At 41.0% G+C, this 21,688-nt stretch overlaps 1 protein-coding gene across 3 annotated transcripts in view; it reads left to right on the plus strand.

Moving 5' to 3' along the window:
- Positions 1 to 21,688, plus strand: part of LOC117399810 (5'-AMP-activated protein kinase subunit gamma-2) — a 138,371-nt gene that overhangs the window by 36,716 nt on the left and 79,967 nt on the right. For all 3 annotated transcript variants that reach the window (XM_059023353.1, XM_059023352.1, XM_059023351.1), the window contains exon 3: positions 5,437 to 5,710. In XM_059023353.1, coding sequence (XP_058879336.1) covers positions 5,437 to 5,710 — 274 coding nt within the window. The remainder of the gene's footprint in view (positions 1 to 5,436; positions 5,711 to 21,688) is intronic.

Genomic DNA, 21,688 nt, shown 5'->3' on the forward strand with positions numbered 1-21,688 from the left:
TTAAACCCGAACACAGCACACAGAAAGAGCTGCTCCATGACTCTGGGGAGACCTTGTGAGTCAGAGCAGAATAACAATGAGTCATTGAGAGGATGGTGTTACCCAGTGCCAGACTGTGCAATCAGTGCTTACCATCACTGGGTAAACCATCACTCCTTGCCATTAAGAAGATTGAACAGTGAGTCCTCTCAATTGGAGCTGTCGTGTCCTCTCCTGATTGCTATTCCTGTCCAGTACACATCTGCTTGGATTGAAATGTCATGGTGTCTATGAGCTGCGGGTCAGGGAGCCAGTGTAACATGGTAGAGTCATATTGGCATTCCATTTCTACCACAGTGGTATGAGCGCTGGTTCCTTTGGGGTTATACACCTATATCTCAGTGATCTGCTCATGGTGTACAATTCTTTGACATCCTGAAATACAAATCAAGGTGAATGAAAGTCCCAGAATAATGCTAACAACAACGTAAATACAGTAATACAAAATCTAGCTTTATTAAGCTAATTACTATGGAAAAAACAGTTTTCTTAAAAAGAAATAATCATTTAATCCTTGTGTGTACATCCAAAAAAAAGGCAGTATATATTCTGATTCAGTGGGAAGTTACAGATGTAGTACACTTTCTGGTGTGCAGTAAATAACAGATGAAACATTATCAGTAACCCAGTTAAGGAATTTCAGGGTGTTTTTCAGTTGATGCAGTGCTGCAGAAAAGCATGTCACAGTGTTGCAATAGAAACGCAGCAGCTTAGAATAGCCCCACATTGCACTGCAGACAGGGAATTCACAAGTCAGGCCTACAAACGTATAAGCAGCGCTGATGGAAAGTACAAATGTGACTTAACGGCAGAACTTTCTTTACTAGCCTCTGCACCATAAGAGCATCAATTCTCTTGTTCTTATACTGGTCATGCTGGGAGGGATAGGGGAATATGACATGTATAATATAGGATTGAAGCCTGATGCCCGACACTGCATCGTGACCAATGGTGTAGTCCTAAATCTAAAGGTACTGGAACGCCACTAAAACACTGATTTTCTTGAACAAGAAATATTATACCAGTTCACATTTTATTTGCATACTGAACTTCTAGAAACACATATAATAGGTAATGCATTTATCTCACTTCTACAAGTATTTCCAGAGTGTCATTCTCCAGCTTCGTTTGTGTTCTGTGTCCACAGTCGTAGTCGATGCACTGTTGCTGTCGCCTTCGTCAGCGTTTTCAGCCTTCGTAAAGGAGCAGTTTGTAGTAGAAGTTCCTCATGCTCTTTTCCATTATGAAACGAAAATATATTTAAATATATTGAGAAATATAATGTAGTATATTACAAAATGTATTATACAATATATGCCAATAAATATATTTTCATTCCATAAGGGTTCATTGCATCAAGAGGACTGCTGACTGAATCAGACAGTTGTACAGGAGATGCGAGACATGTGACGTATCTTGCCTATTATGTGAGTTCCGGCTTGACTACACCACTGATGCCTATAGAAAACAGCACTGGAACAGCATTACACCACTGATCATGACATCATTGATTGAAGCCAGATAATAAATAACAGGTTTGCTGCAACATGGTTTCCATTACGAGAGTAGGTGTTAAAACTTCATGCTGATATTAGACTCCAAGATAATCACTATCTATCGCTTCTTTTACTGTAAACTAATATGATCCATCTGCATTTCCTTCCATCTGATGATGTAAATATCCTTCTGCCTGGTGTTGATGGCTGAAGTGTAATGCTCCAGGGATCAGCCTATTTTGCCTGCCTGGCGCATCAGCACACACAGCTGCTGCAATGCTGGCTCCAGGGATCAGCCACAGTGCGGCCTCCCTACAGCATCAGCATGACAACCGCCTGGACTGAGCTGAGTAGGGTACTTCTCTGGGGTCTTCAAGTGGGCACCTTACATCCTTGGTGTTTCGTCGACTAGCCCACTCCACCTTAAGAGGGCTCGACAGTGATTCTGGCGTCCCAGCATCACCCTCTCTGTCCCCCACTCAGCTAAGCCCAGCTTACTTACCTTCCTTTACATCGACGTTGCTTTCTTTCTACTGTGCTTGAGGTCCCCAACCAGAATCTTTTCGTCAACCAGAGACAGTTGCTGCTCCTCTCTGCTGCTTCAGATGAGTTCTTCACTATGCTTCGCGACTCTTGATGTCTCTGAGAAACCGGGTTGTGGAGTGTGCCACAAATCCTCGACAACCAACCTCCACTGGGTAAACCCGGACTCTCCATCCTCGCTGTTCCGCTTCACCAGCTAATTGAGCGTACCGAAGTTTCTTCGTTTAACTCTACCAGGTGAACAAGGCATGCTGATCCAGACCACAAGACAATATCAGGTCGAAGGTTAGTGGTGGCAATCTCAGGTGGGAAAATAAGCAGTTGTCCAACATCTGCCAGCATTTTCCTGTCTCTAGCAGCTTCCAGTTGTCCTAGATGAGTTTTGGTTTTAATACCTTTTCTTGGAGGTTGCTTCCCTGGACGGAGGAATGTTGGTTAAATTAGCATGTGCTTTCTGTACTGTACACACAGAACTTCATTTAGAGTGTGATAGCTTGCACAGAATCTGCTGTCATGGAAACCTTTCATTCAGCATCTGAATTCCAAATACTCCAGTATCCAGAATTATTATTATTATTATTATTATTATTATTATTATTATTATTATTATTATTATTATTATTATTATTATTTATTTCTTAGCAGACGCCCTTATCCAGGGCGACTTACAATTGTTACAAGATATCACATTATTTTTTACATACAATTACCCATTTATACAGTTGGGGTTTTTTTGGAGCAATCTAGGTAAAGTACCTTGCTCAAGGGTACACCAGAATGCCACTACAGAAATCATAATACAGCTAACAGCAGCTTCAGGTTTTAGTGTAGAAATTGCTCTCTCTAATTGTACGTACCGCTGAGGTTATATTTTTGCTATTTCATCTTGCTCGGCTCCCCAAGTATGCTCCCTCACCACAGCCACTCCCCACAACAGCTCAAGAGAAATGAAGGTTAGTGTGCGTCTTCGATCCCACCACCAAGCCAATCAGCTCTTTACACCCGGGCGCTCAACAGCGATGTCTGCGAGCTACCAGCCCCTGGAGGGCAAGCGCCAGCCCTGCATGTCTCCTGCCTGAGCTTACTGGGTGCCTGGCCAGTAAGGGCCACTGTAGCACGGTGATGTGAAACAGTCAAATTTTGCCTCCCTACTAAGATAGAGGGAACGTGCCTGTGCTCCCCTGACTGCATGACACCCTGCACACTGTGCGGTCGTGACTCTCTGGGACTTTTATATAAAGTAGTGTGGGCAAAGAAAAACAAATACTCAGATTAAACTTGCTTCTTATGGCACACTGTAGGTCAGGGCTGGCTAAGATTGGCCCTTTCACTCCTGGTCTTTGTTCTAAACCTGTTCTAAATTGTTTAATTGGACCAATAAAAACTCCATCCAGACCCTGAAGTATTTCAATATAGCATTTGACCTGTTAAGCCTGGAGTGGACCAGCCCTCCAGGACCGTGATTGGGCAACCCAGCACCAAAGCAAACAGTGTGAACATTTCCTACCACTGTTTACATAACTGTTGAATTCCTTTCCAAGAATAGCATACACACTGAATCCCAGGCTAGGGGACTATGAATCATAGTGGAATAGATATAGATTTCTGCTCATGGTTTAAGGTACACATGGCCTTGCTGTCTCATTTGTTTCAAAAGTGAAAATGTGAAATAACTGAGAAGCTGTTGTGTGCAGTAAACTCAAATATGCCATTAAATCTGTTACCAGCTGTCGAATCAGTCATTTCTTTTTGTTTGTTTGTTTTTTACCAAATATTTCAGACAGGCATTATTGTAGTTACAAATTAATTTTCCACCTGCTTTAATTACACGTACTGTAATTTTATTGGCACAATATTCACTGACCGAGCGAAATGCTTCCCTTAAGTTAGCCGTGCGATATCTCATACCTTAGCTAGGATTGGAACAGGGAGGGCTTCATCAGTTGGTTAAATCCATAACGTGATCAGAGAAAAGGGTAACAACAACACCAGATTTGTATTAGATATTCATTTAAGGGGGATTGCGAAGCGGCGCGGTGAGGCGGGGTTGCAGAGCTTTGCATCTCCACTTAGTGAAAAACTGTGAGATTTGCATCGCAACTGAAAAAAAGCAAGCCACAGATGCTTAAATGCAGTGGTAGTCCTGACAGTGAAATACTGTGCTGTAATGTCATTTTAATTCAAAAGACATTACATGTAACACTGCACGGCAGTTAAACTAGGCACCTTCACGAGACAATCGCTTGTCAAGTATACTGTAGTAAAATAGGATTCTGCAGCCATGAGTAAACATAATCGTGATCATATAACAAGCTGCTTACCCACGAGGACTTGTTTTGATTTTTTTGATGTATTGTCCTCAGTGATTGAGCACCATTGATATTTGTATACTGTATTTAAACTGCTGATGCGCGGAGGCACGCTTTTGCTAATTGTAATCATATCAGTCTGCTTTTAAGAATCAGCCGCTTATAAGAATCAAAACATCCGGGACGGATGTGATTCTTATAAACAGAGTGCACTGCAAAACATTTTGTGGTACAAAAAGAGAAAATAGTGAATATTGATTCCATTGATTATATTGATTATATTGATTATCGCACTTTGTCCTGAATGACCCTGCTGCTCAATTTGAATCTTGTTTAAGGTCTGGAATCTCAGCAATCAAAGCAACCCAGGCACCCACTTGCAAATGGACTGCAGAGAAGTTTCTCTCAGCTGTACAGGGTGAAGTACCTGGTTAACACTTTGGTTTTTTATACTTCCCGTGGCCGTGAAGTCAATTAGTGTAACTGCAGAAGAGAAGACAGGAACATACAAAAAATAAAGGAAGCCACTGCGGTCGACTTCTAAAACTCTAAAGGAAACTTGAATTGGTTTATCAGATTCTTATCACTATGTTTTTGGTCTCCAGTCACCATTGCACTTAATGAGCTGCATGGGTCTGAAGTTGCAATCAATAGGTGGCTCCAGGTTGTTTTTTGCATTGTGCTGAGTAGCAATTAGCTGAATCAGGAGAGTCCAACACAAAGCAAGGGGTAGGTCTGGCTCCTCATGCTCCCAGAGCACTTTTATTGGACTCTTATAAGACTGAGGCTCTTACTTTCATTATCAGGAGAGTCAAACACAAGGCAAGGGGTCAGTCTGGCTCCTCATGCTCCCAGAGCACTTTTATTGGACTCTTATAAGACTGAGGCTCTTACTTTCATTATCAGGAGAGTCAAACACAAGGCAAGGGGTCAGTCTGGCTCTGATAACTGCTGTTCTAATATTGAGATGTATTCATTTTTGTTTTGCTATTGCTACTGTAACCCCACCTGGCTCTGAGTAATGGAGACCCTTTCATTTTGTTTGACAGGCAGAAAGCAGCTGTCCCTCAAGCAGCCCCACCAAAGGCTTCTTCTCAAGGGCACCTCCCTGCCGGCCCTCCAGCCCCATGTCAGCACCGGCCCGGTCCAAACAAAGCCCGGGCTCTCCCAAAACCCTCTTCCCCTACTCCTACCAGGAGTCCCCGCCCAAAACCCCCCGCCGCATGAGCTTCAGTGGAATGTTCCGCTCCTCCTCGAAGGAGTCCTCCTCCAGCACCTCCACGTCCCCTGTGAGCATCAAGTTCTTCTCGAGGTCCAGGAAGGGTAAGCACAAGGCGGGGGGAGGGGGGTGCAGCTGAGAATCTGTGTCTATTAACACAGTACTGTTTGGTGACAGGCTGCTTTGTAATTTGTTTGTTGCATTTTCTAACTGGTATCTCTATCTGTCATTACTCTCATTTTGTTTACTGCAAAAGTTAAATCTCAATCACGTAAATACGGGACTTGAGAAGCTGCATGTTTTGTAACTTGCAGTTTCATTTCAATTGTCATTGGGTTTTTTTTTTACTATTTGCTGCACATGTAACAAAAAGCATAACCACAAGGTCAGACCAGACATAATTTATGCTTTTCTTTTAATGTGGTTTCAAGAAGCTGTCCTCATTTCCTGTTAGCTATCTCTAATAGCAGGCTGCTGGCAGGATGCGTTTGAGATAGGGCCTGTTTTTAAAGTAACTTGAAAATGTGTTTAAAGCTTATTTTAGATTGTGATGTTTTGATGTGTTATAGTGTTTGTATGTTTCAGTGAAAACACAACATGTCTGTAAACCTGTAAGGTATTGGTGAATGTAGGCTAATTCAGAATAATTGTTAGTGCTCTAAATAACACAAACATTCTATGTAATGTGTGGTTAATATAATCTTAGACGCTGGTACAAAAGTATATTTTGAGGTATATTGTATGTGATTTTTTCTTACAGTCCTTTCTTTCTTTTTATTTCTACCACAATAACAGAAGTAGGATTATATTTGTTGTTCTACCTGCTGAAAGGTTTGATATTTTCAGTACCATACAATTAAAACAGTGAATCAGAAACAAAACCCCTTGCACAAATATTACTGTCTACAATAGCAACTACCCTTTGTTGGTGTTTATTCAGCAAGCAGCCACACATAGAACAGGGTTTCAGTAATCAGAAACAAATTCCCAGCACAGGCCTTAAAAAATAAAATACCCAGTAAACGAGACCTAAATACAACAATGAATATAAAGAATGTGCTCCAGAGGGTTGCCTCTTCAGCTCCTATCCCAGGAGATGAAAGTAGGGCACATATTCAGCACAGCTCGCTGGGCATCCTAGTGGAACCGCACTCTTGAGTACAGCAGGTTGGTCAGTGCCAGACTGTCTGCTTGCTAAAAGAAAATAGATGCAGTACTGTAGAGCAGTCCTGACAAGAGAAGTGACAGCACCGTACCCCTCCTGCACGTGGAGTGCAGTGGAACCAACATGCCTCAAGAGAAGTGACAGCACCGTACCCCTCCTGCACGTGGAGTGCAGTGGAACCAACATGCCTCAAGAGAAGTGACTGCACCGTACCCCTCCTGCACGTGGAGTGCAGTGGAACCAACATGCCTCAAGAGAAGTGACTGTACCGTACCCCTCCTGCACGTGGAGTGCAGTGGAACTAACATGCCTTAAGAGAAGTGTCTACACCGTACCCCTCCTGCACGTGGAGTGCAGTGGAACCAACATGCCTCAATCTTCCCATTAAACAGACAGACCTGTCCTTCCACACCCCTGTTGTGGCTTTAACCCCATCTCATGTGGACAAACATGCAGTCGAAGAAACATGTGAAATATGTATTTCTGTTAAGGGTTACAGCAGACTTCCAAACGTGCCGTTTTCTCGTTTTGTTTTGTCCTTTGCTGGATTATACTGGGTTAGGGTAATTGCTTCATCAGTGAAAAGTGGGGACTGTTTCTCAATAGGATGTAGGAAGTCTATGTGTAGACTTACTATACTGTGGTGTTTATCTTTATCTGTTCAAATTGGATGAGAAAAATCTTTCAAATAGTTGAACATTCTGTCCCATAATACTTTGTATTTTCTTTTTGTTTTGAGAATCAAACTCACGGTGCAGAAATCTAATCTCAAAACCCCTGTTTCTCTTGTTATCCCATGCTGTGCAAGGGGCGAGGCCTGGTCACTACTTGGTATGGTACACTATAAAATATTGGTGTCTCAGTAGAGGCCCTCCTTACCTGCTGGTCATATAAACAACGCGCTGCTTCTGCTTCGATGTTTGTTACGACTTCTAAATGTGTCACAGAGGTCCCAAAAACCTGATCCATAACTCTTCGAGGTAGACCTTTATTCAGGAAACTGTTGTAGAAAAGAAAATAAGCCATTTGCATTAGCTGAAACCCTGTTATAATAATGATGTGCAAATGAAGCTGGCTTATTTTGATTGTTACATGAGTGAAAAATGAATCATGCTGCATCACTGAATTACAATGAGCAGGCAGTTTAATCAGCAGATTCTTATTGCCTCTCAGGGTTAGAAAACCGATGCATGATTTGTCTTTGTCAGGCCTCTTGTCACGTCATCCCTGCAGCCGACACCTCGAGAGGCTGTGTGTGCATCGCTCCATGCAGACATTCATTAAACAGGTGAAGTGCTGGAGTGCTTGAGTAATTGTAGGCTATTGGATTACAGTCATCTAAAACATGTCTGGAAGCAGCCAAACCAGCAACACATAATGAATCAAAACAGAAGGCCAGCAGTCAGGAGTTATGCATGAGCAAACAGTCTGCTGTTAGTTTGCTAAGAATTGCATAAAAGGCTTGTTTTCTTCTGCAAGAAAGCACAAGCTGTCTACTGAATATAGTTTTCTGTATAACCCTGTGATCACTGTGTGCACAATTGTGCCATGTTAAGAGTCTTATCTGTGTATCTATTTTATAATGCATGCATGTTTTTATGGCAGGTCAACTTCTCGAACTCCATAGAGTTCACACAAACTGTTTTAAAATGTCAAAGAATTCAATGAAAGATGCTGAAAGGCATGCTGTATAAAGAACACTCGTCGGGCTCCTAACCAATTCATTCTAACCAAATGGAATATCATCAGTGATCAAGTAGTGTCCAAGTGACAAGACTGTTAACTGAATCATGCAAGCTCTCCTCAAGGCGAGTTAGTCTTGACCTGGAATAACAGTGACTGTCTCATATTCAAAGATGATAAAGGCTGGCTCAGCATACTTTGAGAAGGAAATGGTGCTCCGAACCAGACAGGGAATCGTGACACATCTTCAACGGCCCAAAGGAATATGATATAGGATGAGCTAGTGCAATGACCTTTGACCTCCTACATTTAGCGCAGCTCAAGAGTGGCCCCACACCCTCTTAGATGATATTGATAACTGGTGGAACCCACAGCTTGATGTGAATCTGAGAGAGAATGCCAACACAGACCAAGTAACGCAATGTATAAGGTGAATTGTCCTTCATGTAGAATTAATAATTGGTAAAACAGTATGGGTCATATTTTCAAAGCGTTTCCTCCAGTCTTTTATTAATTATTTATTATTTCTTAGCAGACGCCCTTATCCAGGACGACTTACAATTGTTACAACATATCACATTATACATTATTTCACATTATACAGATATCACATTATTTTTACATACAATTACCCATTTATACAGTTGGGTTTTTACTGGAGCAATCTAGGTAAAGTACCTTGCTCAAGGGTACAACAGCAGTGTCCCCCACTGGGGATTGAACCCACAACCCTCTGGTCAAGAGTCCAGAACCCTAACCACTACTCCACACTGCTGCCCTGCCCTTTAATAACTCCTATTCATTTTATAATACTAGGTCAATGTTATGTTTTCATATTTTCTCATTTCAAAAAACGGGTTATTTAAAGAATGGAGGAAATACTTTGAAAATATGGACCTCTGTTTGAAAAATATTGTTTAATTCTGTACAGTTTAATATAGAAAAGCTAGACCTTGTTCTGCCTGGCAAAACATCATGTATTGCTTATAGGAAAAAAAAAATCTTAATTTCAGTGTTATCTGGAAAAATATGTGATAAACGTGTGGGAGGCAATAGTGCAATAAACAAAACCTATATGCAAAGTTCCCATGGTAACGAATTGGATCTCTTTCAATCTCTGCCCACCGCCTTTTCAATGGCAGTCTACCTTTCTAAGCTAAGTGTCTCTGAAGTGTCTCATGCTGTTTACAGATAGAACAGATATCAAACAAAATCTACAGTTTATCCTGTTTTGTTTTTTTTTAGCCACGCCTCTCATTTGTGTTGGATAATCAATAAGTTAAAACTCTCACTACCTGAAGCTGCTATAAGTGTGTAATTCATGCTATAGAAACGGTCTCTGAGTTTTTATTATTATTTGTGTACTTGAAGAAGCTCCAGGAGAAGGCTTTTTTAAAAGTATAAATACATTTACATTTACAGTTTGATATACCACTCAATATTAAACCATTACAGACCTCAGAACTTGTGGAACTTGGAACTTTGTTATCTAAGACTATATAAACTATGGTTTGTGTGATAAGCGTTGCCTATAGTTTACACTCAGGATTCTGTTCATTTGCCTGTTCCAGGGGTTCGAACACGTACAAGGGAATCATCTTTTACATCTCAACTCCTGAAGACGTGGGATTGTTTCCATCATAGTATGAAGATGGAATCTGATAATCTTTCCTCCTCTGGTTTTAAAGATCATATAAAGGAACTGCTTAGAACCTCCTGCCAATGCTTCTCCCTCAGTCCACATTCACAAATAGATACAGAACTTATTTCTGCTAGTCTTAGAGCTCTGTGTGCTGCTGATAAAGTTTGAACCACACACTTTTTCATGGTGTTGTTTGTACATTGTAATTGTCATTTTTATTGTTTTGTAGGACCCCCTTGTATATGAGGCCTGGGTCTCAATGGGTAAATCTCCTGTTTAAATAAATAAATACAAACTGAACACAAGATTGCGGGCAGCAGCCAGTCTATGGGTAACATCTGTTTCTTTTAATTCCACTTGTATCTAAAGACGAGGCTGCGGAGGTATTGGAAGGCAGCGTCTGTAGGATTAACAGTTTCAGCTTAGCGTTTGAACTGAGGGGCGGGCACAGTTCTTGATATGCTTTGCTGTGGATCAGCAGCTCTGCTTTTGCACAGTAAAGGTTAGGGAGCAGAGTGCAAAGCAGCCTGTCACTTCCTCCTGGCTTGCAGTCAAGTTGCTTTTGTTTTCACTGGCATGTCAGTGTGTTTTGCAGGAATGTGCAGTGGGCGTAGTTAGGGCTGCAGAGGAAGGCTGTGTGTTATGTTGTGTCATGTCGCCCGGGTCTTGTTTTTCAGACAGATAGTTTGTTTTTATGTAGGTGTGTAAGGGGGGGACGGCAGGCTGCTCTGTGCGTTTTTGCTGGGATACAGTATTAACCCTGTCTACAGTATACCGAGATTACTGATGCAATTCAAGGGAGAGTCATGCTCACCCACAACACAGTGAGCTTCAACACAGAGCTGAGGAGAGAGCGCCCCCTTGTGTTGGGAAAGCACTGCATTAAAGTAAACACACCATGAAAACAGGACACTTTTATTGGAGTAAAGTCAACATTTTTGTACCACAAGGTGGCAGTAGATACTTTAGTAACAACAACATTTGTCTCTGTGAGACTGTGGATGATGACTGATACAGTGAGCACTCGGATATACATTACTCAGATACACGTCAGTCTTGTTTTACTGTACTTGTATTAAGATTAAAATCAATCCCCATTATATATGTAATAAATTAATGCACTTTTTTTTCTGGCATGGCAACTCAGTCTGTCTTTATTGTGCACTGCAGTTACACAGCTCTTCCTCCAAAACAAAGCGAACAGGACAAGGCACTGTAATGTAAAAGTTAATCATTAAACTGTTTTAGATACTTTGTATGTATTACTGTATACTTTGTATGTATACTTTGTAATGTATTTTTTAAATCTGCGATCTTTAGTTGCTTTTGTGCATTTTCATTTGCAAGTGAGCTGTGACATTAGGGCCTTATCGAGCACTACATTCTGCAATTTTGAATACTGACTTTGGATACTGTTTTAATTCTGGAAACTGGTGTTGTTGTTATTTTTAAATCTTTTGCTAAATTGCATTGCCTTTTACGTTTTAAGCAGTTCTGTGTATGGGTAACATTTTGATTTCATTTTTTCTGTTGTGTCGTTAATGGGGAGTTTTACATACTGCTACAATACGTACCGGATTTAAAAGTATGTAGGCTACTATATTACAGTTCACGTGTCCAGTTGTCTCTTTTGGCAAGTGATATTTTCAGAATCATATCGTTCTGAATTAAAATACTACTTCTGTTAGAATATAGTACTGTACCTACAAAACTAACTACAGTGCATCTGAATGGAAGCCTACTTATTTTAAAACACAGTCCTTTCAGCTATGTATTTTTGACATTGTTTCTTTTTTGTGTTCCCTGAAAAAACTGACAAGTTCTTGTCTTTTATTCCTGTGTTATTCCCCCAACTCGTGCACTAACAAATTTCAATGAAAGAATCAATGTCTCCCTGTACAGTTCCTCAAACTCTAGTCGTATTTCTTCTTTCTGTACGAAGTGTGCGTGCGTGCGTGCGTGCGTGCGTGCGTGCGTGTGTGCAGGGCAGGTGGTTGTTTGGGTGGGAGGGGGCAGGTTACAATGAGCTCATACACGTCAAATCAGATGAAATAATCAGATATGCATCACACGCATTTAACCGTCGCTGAAGTCAAACTTTTGTAGGATCAGATATGTGAGTGCTGACTGAATTCCTTTCCAGTCTATTACAAGTTGTTGTTGTTGATGTTTTAATTTATTAATAATAGAAAAGTGATAGTCTGATGTAATTGATGACTTTAATAGGCCACACGTGCAATTAATTTAGCCACAAATGGTCAAGTACATGAGACTTTTTAGAAGTTATTTAAGATGCCAAATTAAAACACAAAGTAGCATTTTAGCACACGAGTGCCTATTGTTTCTATATAAGAACATAAGAAAATAAGAAAGTTTACAAACGAGAGGAGGCCATTCGGCCTATCTTGCTTGTTTGGTTGTTAGTAGCTTATTGATCCCAGAATCTCATCAAGCAGCTTCTTGAAGGATCCCAGGGTGTCAGCTTCACTGATTACTGGCCAGAAATGTAAATTCTCACACCCTGAGGTTTTCATGCAGGTAGGTATATAAAGGATATACATGGTGCATCCTGAGGTGTTGTAATACATGTGCATACGACTGTAGACATCTAGACTTTGGGTGTAATTCAGTATCACTCTGGATGCCCTCTTGCTTGCTGGCCGGTGCAGTTTCCCCACGTTCTTTTTGTTGCTTCTTGCACTTGAGAAATCATGTGATATAATGACCTTGTAGCTGTTGTTTTCTCCGCCTGCTTCATGCTAAAGTATGAAGTCTAGCAGGCATTTATCAGTGACACACAAAAATAAGGCTGAATTATGGACAGCTGGCAAATCCGGCTGCGTGTTGTCTGTCCAATTCAGCGAGTGACACGTTTCATGGTGTTGATGCTGAGCTGTCAAAGGGAACAGGCGGCTCCAGCCAAGATTCAGTACTGCGACTTTAATCTGGGCCAGAGAGTCAAACTGACACGACAACACAAATCACGTTGTCAAACTGACACGATGACACAAATCACATCCTCTTCAAACTGACACGATGACACAAATCACATCCTCTTCAAACTGACACGATGACACAAATCACATCCTCTTCAAACTGACACGATGACACAAATCACATCCCCTTCAAACTGACACGATGACACAAATCACATCCTCTTCAAACTGACACGATGACACAAATCACATCCCCTTCAAACAGACACGATGACACAGATCACATCCTCTTCAAACTGACACGATGACACAAATCACATCCCCTTCAAACTGACACGATGACACAAATCACATCCTCTTCAAACTGACACGATGACACAAATCACATCCTCTTCAAACTGACACGATGACACAGATCACATCCTCTTCAAACTGACACGATGACACAGATCACATCCTCTTCAAACTGACACGATGACACAGATCACATCCTCTTCAAACTGACACGATGACACAAATCACGTTCTGAAACTGACACGATGACACAAATCACATCCCCTTCAAACTGACACGACGACACAAATCACATCCTCTTCAAACTGACACGACGACACAAATCACGTCCTCTTCAAACTGACACCACGACACAAATCACATCCTCTTCAAACTGACACCACGACACAAATCACATCCTCTTCAAACTGACACGACGACACAAATCACATCCTCTTCAAACTGACACCACGACACAAATCACATCCTCTTCAAACTGACACCACGACACAAATCACATCCTCTTCAAACTGACACCACGACACAAATCACATCCTCTTCAAACTGACACGATGATACAAATCACATCCTCTTCAAACTGACACGATGACACAGATCACATCCTCTTCAAACTGACACGATGACACAAATCACATCCTCTTCAAACTGACACGATGACACAAATCACATCCTCTTCAAACTGACACGATGACACAGATCACATCCTCTTCAAACTGACACGATGACACAAATCACATCCCCTTCAAACTGACACGATGACACAAATCACATCCTCTTCAAACTAACACAATGACACAAATCACATCCCCTTCAAACTGACACTATGACACAAATCACATCCTCTTCAAACTAACACTATGACACAAATCACATCCTCTTCAAACTGACACGATGACACAGATCACATCCTCTTCAAACTGACATGATGACACAAATCACATCCTCTTCAAACTGACACGATGACACAAATCACGTTCTGAAACTGACACGATGACACAGATCACATCCTCTTCAAACTAACACTATGACACAAATCACATCCTCTTCAAACTGACACGATGACACAGATCACATCCTCTTCAAACTGACACGATGACACAAATCACATCCTCTTCAAACTGACACGATGACACAAATCACGTTCTGAAACTGACACAATGACACAAATCACATCCTCTTCAAACTGACACGATGACACAGATCACATCCTCTTCAAACTGACACAATGACACAAATCACATCCTCTTCAAACTGACACGATGACACAAATCACGTTCTGAAACTGACACAATGACACAAATCACATCCTCTTCAAACTGACACGATGACACAGATCACATCCTCTTCAAACTGACACTATGACACAAATCACATCCTCTTCAAACTGACACGATGACACAAATCACGTTCTGAAACTGACACAATGACACAAATCACATCCTCTTCAAACTGACACGATGACACAGATCACATCCTCTTCAAACTGACACGATGACACAAATCACATCCTCTTCAAACTGACACAATGACACAAATCACATCCTCTTCAAACTGACATGATGACACAGATCACATCCTCTTCAAACTGACACGATGACACAGATCACATCCTCTTCAAACTGACATGACGACACAAATCACATCCTCTTCAAACTGACACGATGACACAAATCACATCCTCTTCAAACTGACACTATGACACAAATCACATCCTCTTCAAACTGACACGATGACACAAATCACATCCTCTTCAAACTGACACGATGACACAGATCACATCCTCTTCAAACTGACACGATGACACAAATCACATCCTCTTCAAACTGACACGATGACACAGATCACATCCTCTTCAAACTGACATGACGACACAAATCACATCCTCTTCAAACTGACACGACGACACAAATCACATCCTCTTCAAACTGACACGATGACACAGATCACATCCTCTTCAAACTGACACTATGACACAAATCACATCCTCTTCAAACTGACACGATGACACAGATCACATCCTCTTCAAACTGACACGATGACACAAATCACATCCTCTTCAAACTAACACTATGACACAAATCACATCCTCTTCAAACAGACACGATGACACAGATCACATCCTCTTCAAACTGACACGATGACACAAATCACATCCTCTTCAAACTGACACGATGACACAAATCACATCCTCTTCAAACTAACACTATGACACAAATCACATCCTCTTCAAACTGACACGATGACACAAATCACATCCCCTTCAAACTGACACAATGACACAAATCACATCCTCTTCAAACTAACACTATGACACAAATCACATCCTCTTCAAACTGACACGATGACACAAATCACATCCTCTTCAAACTGACACGATGACACAAATCACATCCTCTTCAAACTGACACGATGACACAGATCACATCCTCTTCAAACTGACACGATGACACAAATCACATCCTCTTCAAACTGACACGATGACACAAATCACATCCTCTTCAAACTGACACGATGACACAGATCACATCCTCTTCAAACTGACACGATGACACAAATCACATCCCCTTCAAACTGACACGATGACACAAATCACTTCCTCTTCAAACTGACACAGTGACACAAATCACATCCTCTTCAAACTGACACGATGACACAAATCACATCCTCTTCAAACTGACACGATGACACAGATCACATCCTCTTCAAACTGACACGATGACACAAATCACATCCTCTTCAAACTGACACGATGACACAAATCACATCCTCTTCAAACTGACACGATGACACAAATCACATCCTCTTCAAACTGACACGATGACACAGATCACATCCTCTTCAAACTGACACGATGACACAGATCAAATCCTCTTCAAACTGACACGATGACACAGATCACATCCTCTTCAAACTGACACGATGACACAGATCACATCCTCTTCAAACTGACACGATGACACAAATCACATCCTCTTCAAACACACGATGACACAGATCACATCCTCTTCAAACTGACACGATGACACAGATCACATCCTCTTCAAACTGACACGATGACACAGATCACATCCTCTTCAAACTGACACGATGACACAAATCACATCCTCTTCAAACTGACACGATGACACAGATCACATCCTCTTCAAACTGACACGATGACACAGATCACATCCTCTTCAAACTGACACGATGACACAGATCACGTTCTGAAACTGACACGATGACACAAATCACATCCTCTTCAAACTGACACGATGACACAGATCACATCCTCTTCAAACTGACACGATGACACAGATCACATCCTCTTCAAACTGACACGATGACACAAATCACATCCTCTTCAAACTGACACGATGACACAGATCACATCCTCTTCAAACTGACACGATGACACAGATCACATCCTCTTCAAACTGACACGATGACACAGATCACGTTCTCAAACTGACACGATGACACAAATCACGTTCTCAAACTGACACAATGACACAAATCATGTTCTCAACCTGACACGATGACACAGATCGCATTCCTAAATTGCCCCCCTCCAGCTGCTAAAGTGCCTGTAATAATACAGTATAATACCCTCGCTTCACAGCATCCATTGTATGGTACTGTAACATTCTGATACAAAGCACAAGTCGGCATCCAATGCTGTCATTTCTTGTGTTTTATTAAAAGTATATTCGTAGGATAGTACGGGGACCTGTTTCCCACAGTACACTTTCAATAAGGGTGGAGTGCCTGTGGTTTACTGTTCCTATTTTCTAAAAGTCCTCAGAGTTTTAAAGAAATGCTTTAGCAAGTGGAAATGTTCTATTTTTTGTTGCTTGTATACCACTGAGTAATCATTAACCGGTGCCCCTGCAGCTCAACTCAACAACACAGAATGAATAGATTAGTTTGAGGCAACTTTGCTGTATCAAACCCCGTCTCCCCTGGTGTGCCATGCAGTGGCCTGAAACCAAGTCTCCTAAAACAAAGTTGCAAGCCACAACGTGGCTCTGTGTTCCCTCAACTTAAGTGCTCTGTTGAGGCCCCTATGACTCAAAACAAAAAGAAGAATATATTAGTTAAGATCACTGTTGCCCAGCGTGCCCAGAATAATCAGTCTCTCGTACATTTCATTGTCCTCCATTCTCCCTTCCCAGCTGGCCGCTCGCGGCAGGCCAGTGATACAGTGTCAGCTGACACACATTTTGTGGAGAAAACAATTCCAGACACACTGAGACAGCAGCTCTTCACTCATATCTGTAACAGCTAGACCAAACAGCTTCCCTGTGTCTGGTAATATCCAAATGGAAACAGTCATTTGTGGAGACAGGAATTTTTAAAGAATATAATAGATAATTGGAGGCACACATTATGGTGAAGTAATTCTCTGTACTAACCAGATGAAAGAAAACAAAATAAAGTGCCAATGCAATTTGAGGCATCCAAAAAAAAGCACATTTAGAGTGCAATGCAATTCCTGCAGGCTACCAGACTCATTAACCCGAATGAAAAAGAGAACCAGTGTGGTTTAATGTTTATTACGAGAACACTGTGATAACCTCAGTCTGGCTAGGACTTGATATACCTGTGTGGTTTAATGTTTATTACGAGAAACACTGTGATAACCTCAGTCTGGCTAGGACTTGATATACCTGTGTGGTTTAATGTTTATTACGAGAAACACTGTGATAACCTCAGTCTGGCTAGGACTTGATATACCTGTGTGGTTTAATGTTTATTACGAGAAACACTGTGATAACCTCAGTCTGGCTAGGACTTGATATACCTGTGTGGTTTAATGTTTATTACGAGAAACACTGTGATAACCTCAGCCTGGCTAGGACTTGATATACCTGTGTGGTTTAATGTTTATTACGAGAAACACTGTGATAACCTCAGTCTGGCTAGGACTTGATATACCTGTGTGGTTTAATGTTTATTACGAGAAACACTGTGATAACCTCAGTCTGGCTAGGACTTGATATACCTGTGTGGTTTAATGTTTATTACGAGAAACACTGTGATAACCTCAGTCTGACTAGGACTTGATATGCTGGGATGTGACTAACGAGGGGCAGTGTGGCCTACCAGAGCCACATGGTTTGAGCGGCTTGCAGTCTGAATTGTTACACTTTCCAAATTCCCCAATAGTTTCTATTAAAAATGTAATACTGTTAGCAGCTGTGCTTGTGATATGAATTTACTTGGGTAACCGTTGTGTTTACAAAGCTCTACGATTGCGATCTATAATTTACCGAGCTTGCTAACGCTTTACACAGATTTTGCTTTGCTTGTGCTCTGCTTTTATTACATTCTGCTGCATAAATTTCATCACATTTCATGTGTAACGGGCAGTGTTGTGTGATACACTGCCGTTACGGGTTCTGTCCCGTCGGTGAGATGAGAGGAGGTTTAAAGCTCTAAATGCAGACGAGCCCGGCTCTTTGGTGTGGTTAAGACGCCTGCTTGTGGTGTGCGAGGTCGCCCATCCAAAGCTAATCTCACAAATTGAAGAGCCTAAGCTGTATATTTGTAGGTGGAAAAATATGTCACTAAAAGGCTAAGGAGGAAGTTATAGAAATTAGTATCAACAGCTATGATTGGTGTGTCTTAGTAACATCTGTGTTGCTGTGGGACTAAATGCTAAAAAAAATTAAAATGTTCAGTGTTGCCTAGGGCATGCTTAAAAGTACTAACAAGCTTCATTAGTCACATTACATGCCTTAGAGGTAGAAGGTTTTTGTTCTTATCATTCATGTCATGCTTTGCCTAAAGCACAGGTATTTCTTATTTATTCTCAAATCGCATGCAGTGTTGTTTTGAAACCAAGGTTTTTCTCTTGTTGTTGTTTGCCCAGCAGCTGCTGAGGCTGTGATAGTGTTTACAGTGAAGGGAGGGGTATTGGGAGAAACCTGTTTGAATCTGTGGCTGCTGTACAGGAAGCAGCATTGAAACCTGAACTATTCCCAGGTTTTACTGTACAGGACCCACAAGAGTGCAAAGGACAAGCAGCTCCCCATCTTACTGGATTTTGATGTAAACTGTTAGCTGTTAGCTTCCGAAATGCTGACGCTTTATTGATTACTGTGAGGTAGATGCACCTGATTTGTAGAACCTCAGAAGAGGTTTAAATTAAGCTCAAGGGTTTATATGAAAATGGTTAGTATTTTGACCTAAACAATGTGAGGCTGGAACTCCGTACAGCTCACTGGCACACATCCTTCACAGCACATTACTCCGGTTCTTACATCACCGCGCTGGCTTCCTGTTCAATTCAGGATTGAGTACAACAATTCTCCTTACTGCTTATGAGGCCCTTCATGGTTTTGCTAGTTCCTAGAAGTCAGGAGGGGCTATGCTATACTATGCTATACAAATACCCTGTGTTTGTATTTGAATTCATGCTTTTAAAAAAGCATCTATGATGACAAGTTAATTGGATAGTCATTCAGAAATAACGAAATGCTTTCAATATTGACATAGCAGTCATCGCAGAGTACAGTAAAGAAGCCCATCACCTGATCCTGCCTGAACTCACTGCTCTGCTTCCACGTACTGTGGCTGTCAGGATCCTAGCAACACTGAAAGGTCAGTCCTCCTGGCTCCGTGGTGCCTGAGCGAGCAGCTTGCTGGATTTTGGAGCTCATGACAAGCGAGTGCTGCTGCCAGGGTTTAGCTGCAGCCTTCAGGCTTGTTGGATGGTCCTGCTCTCTGAACCTCCTCCTTGGACTTTTATTAGATTTGTTTATAGTTCTTAGCCCCTTGGAAGTGATGTTTCCTCTCATCCAGGGTGCTGATGTCTTTACTGCTTTATCAAGGCTGTGACAGTAAGGCAGTAACAATGTGAGCACCCGAGATGAGAGGAAAATGAGCTTCCGATAAATACGTCTTAATGGCACTTTATACCAGTATGAGTACGATCAGCACACCTCTAAATACTAATAATATTATTATTATTATTATTATTATTATTATTATTATTATTATTATTATTATTATTGTAGCTGATAGTGTAAGGATTATTGCCCACATTGCCAAACAGATAACACAGCAATAATGACACAAAAGCTGGAGCCCTTGTAGTTTTTGTTTTCTTTCTAATCGCTCCGGCAGTGGTCAGAGGACACACTCTTGATCTGGGGACGTGTTGCTACAATTACTTTTCTTTTTAATGTCGTAGATATTTTAGTTTAAAGCAACAGCACAAACAAATACAGCTGTGTACGGTTCCCAGACCTCCCGGAGAAACTGGGCTTGTCACAGTCTTAATTGTGTGTCCCAATCAGAAACAGTAAAATTATATTCACATATAAACATGTAAAACTGTAGCAGTGTGCTCACAAGCCAAGTTAGCCATTTAAATTAGTGCCTGTTTTGTTTTGATCAACACAGTCATTTTTATAACTGATTTTAAAAAATCAATGTTGAATTTTTGAATTCGGATTGTGTTATATCGGTTATTTTAACTGCTTCAGAGTTGCTACAGCTTCAATGAATTGAGAGAAATGTGGAAGTCTGGTAACCCTACTTCAGCGCTGCAGGCACTGTTTCCTGAAGGTGAAAACTATTTCTTCAAGGGCAATTCTCATAGCCCTTAGCCTGGCCTGTGTTTTATTTTCTCTTAATTGCTTCTCAATTCCAAACTTCTTGCTCCTTTTCCACCCTGTAACCTTGCTGCTTTGAAGTTTTAGAGAGGATTATCCTGTTCACTTTGCACGGATATGTTTTAAAAGCATGTTCTGCCAGATTAGAATTTAGATTAGTGCAGTCAAGGGGAGATTTGATCAAAACAATGTGACTTGAGGTGATAGTTCAGCGATATATCTATAAAAACTAACTGAGCATTAATGTCTTTGTTTATTTGTTATCTTTGCGATATCCAGGAAAAGGGAATTTTCTCAGACTTTTCATTCAGGAATTTATCCCATTTCATTTCCATGTCAGCCTCATATACATGCTGCAGCACAGCCAGTGGTAATTACAGAGCTGTTAATGAATGGTGAGGACGCGGGGCATTGTTTAAAGAAGAAACAAAGTGCATTGTCTCCAAAACACTCAATTCAGAGGTTGTTTTTTTTGCGATTTTTGATTTTTGATAAAGAATAACGTTACGGATCTCAGAGTTCAAGAGAAAAGCATCAAATGCACAGAGTCGGCAGATCTTGAAAACTTGTATTACTTTATACAGTAACTTGTATTACTTTCAGACAGTAACTTGTATTACTTTTAGACAGTAACTTGTATTACTTTTAGACAGTAACTTGTATTACTTTTATACAGTAACTTGTATTACTTTTAGACAGTAACTTGTATTACTTTTTAACAGTATCTTTTATTACTTTTAGACTTGCTGTATTTTAGGGAA

The sequence above is a fragment of the Acipenser ruthenus genome, chromosome 4 (assembly GCF_902713425.1).
Source record: "Acipenser ruthenus chromosome 4, fAciRut3.2 maternal haplotype, whole genome shotgun sequence".
Classification (NCBI taxonomy): Eukaryota; Metazoa; Chordata; class Actinopteri; order Acipenseriformes; family Acipenseridae; genus Acipenser; species Acipenser ruthenus.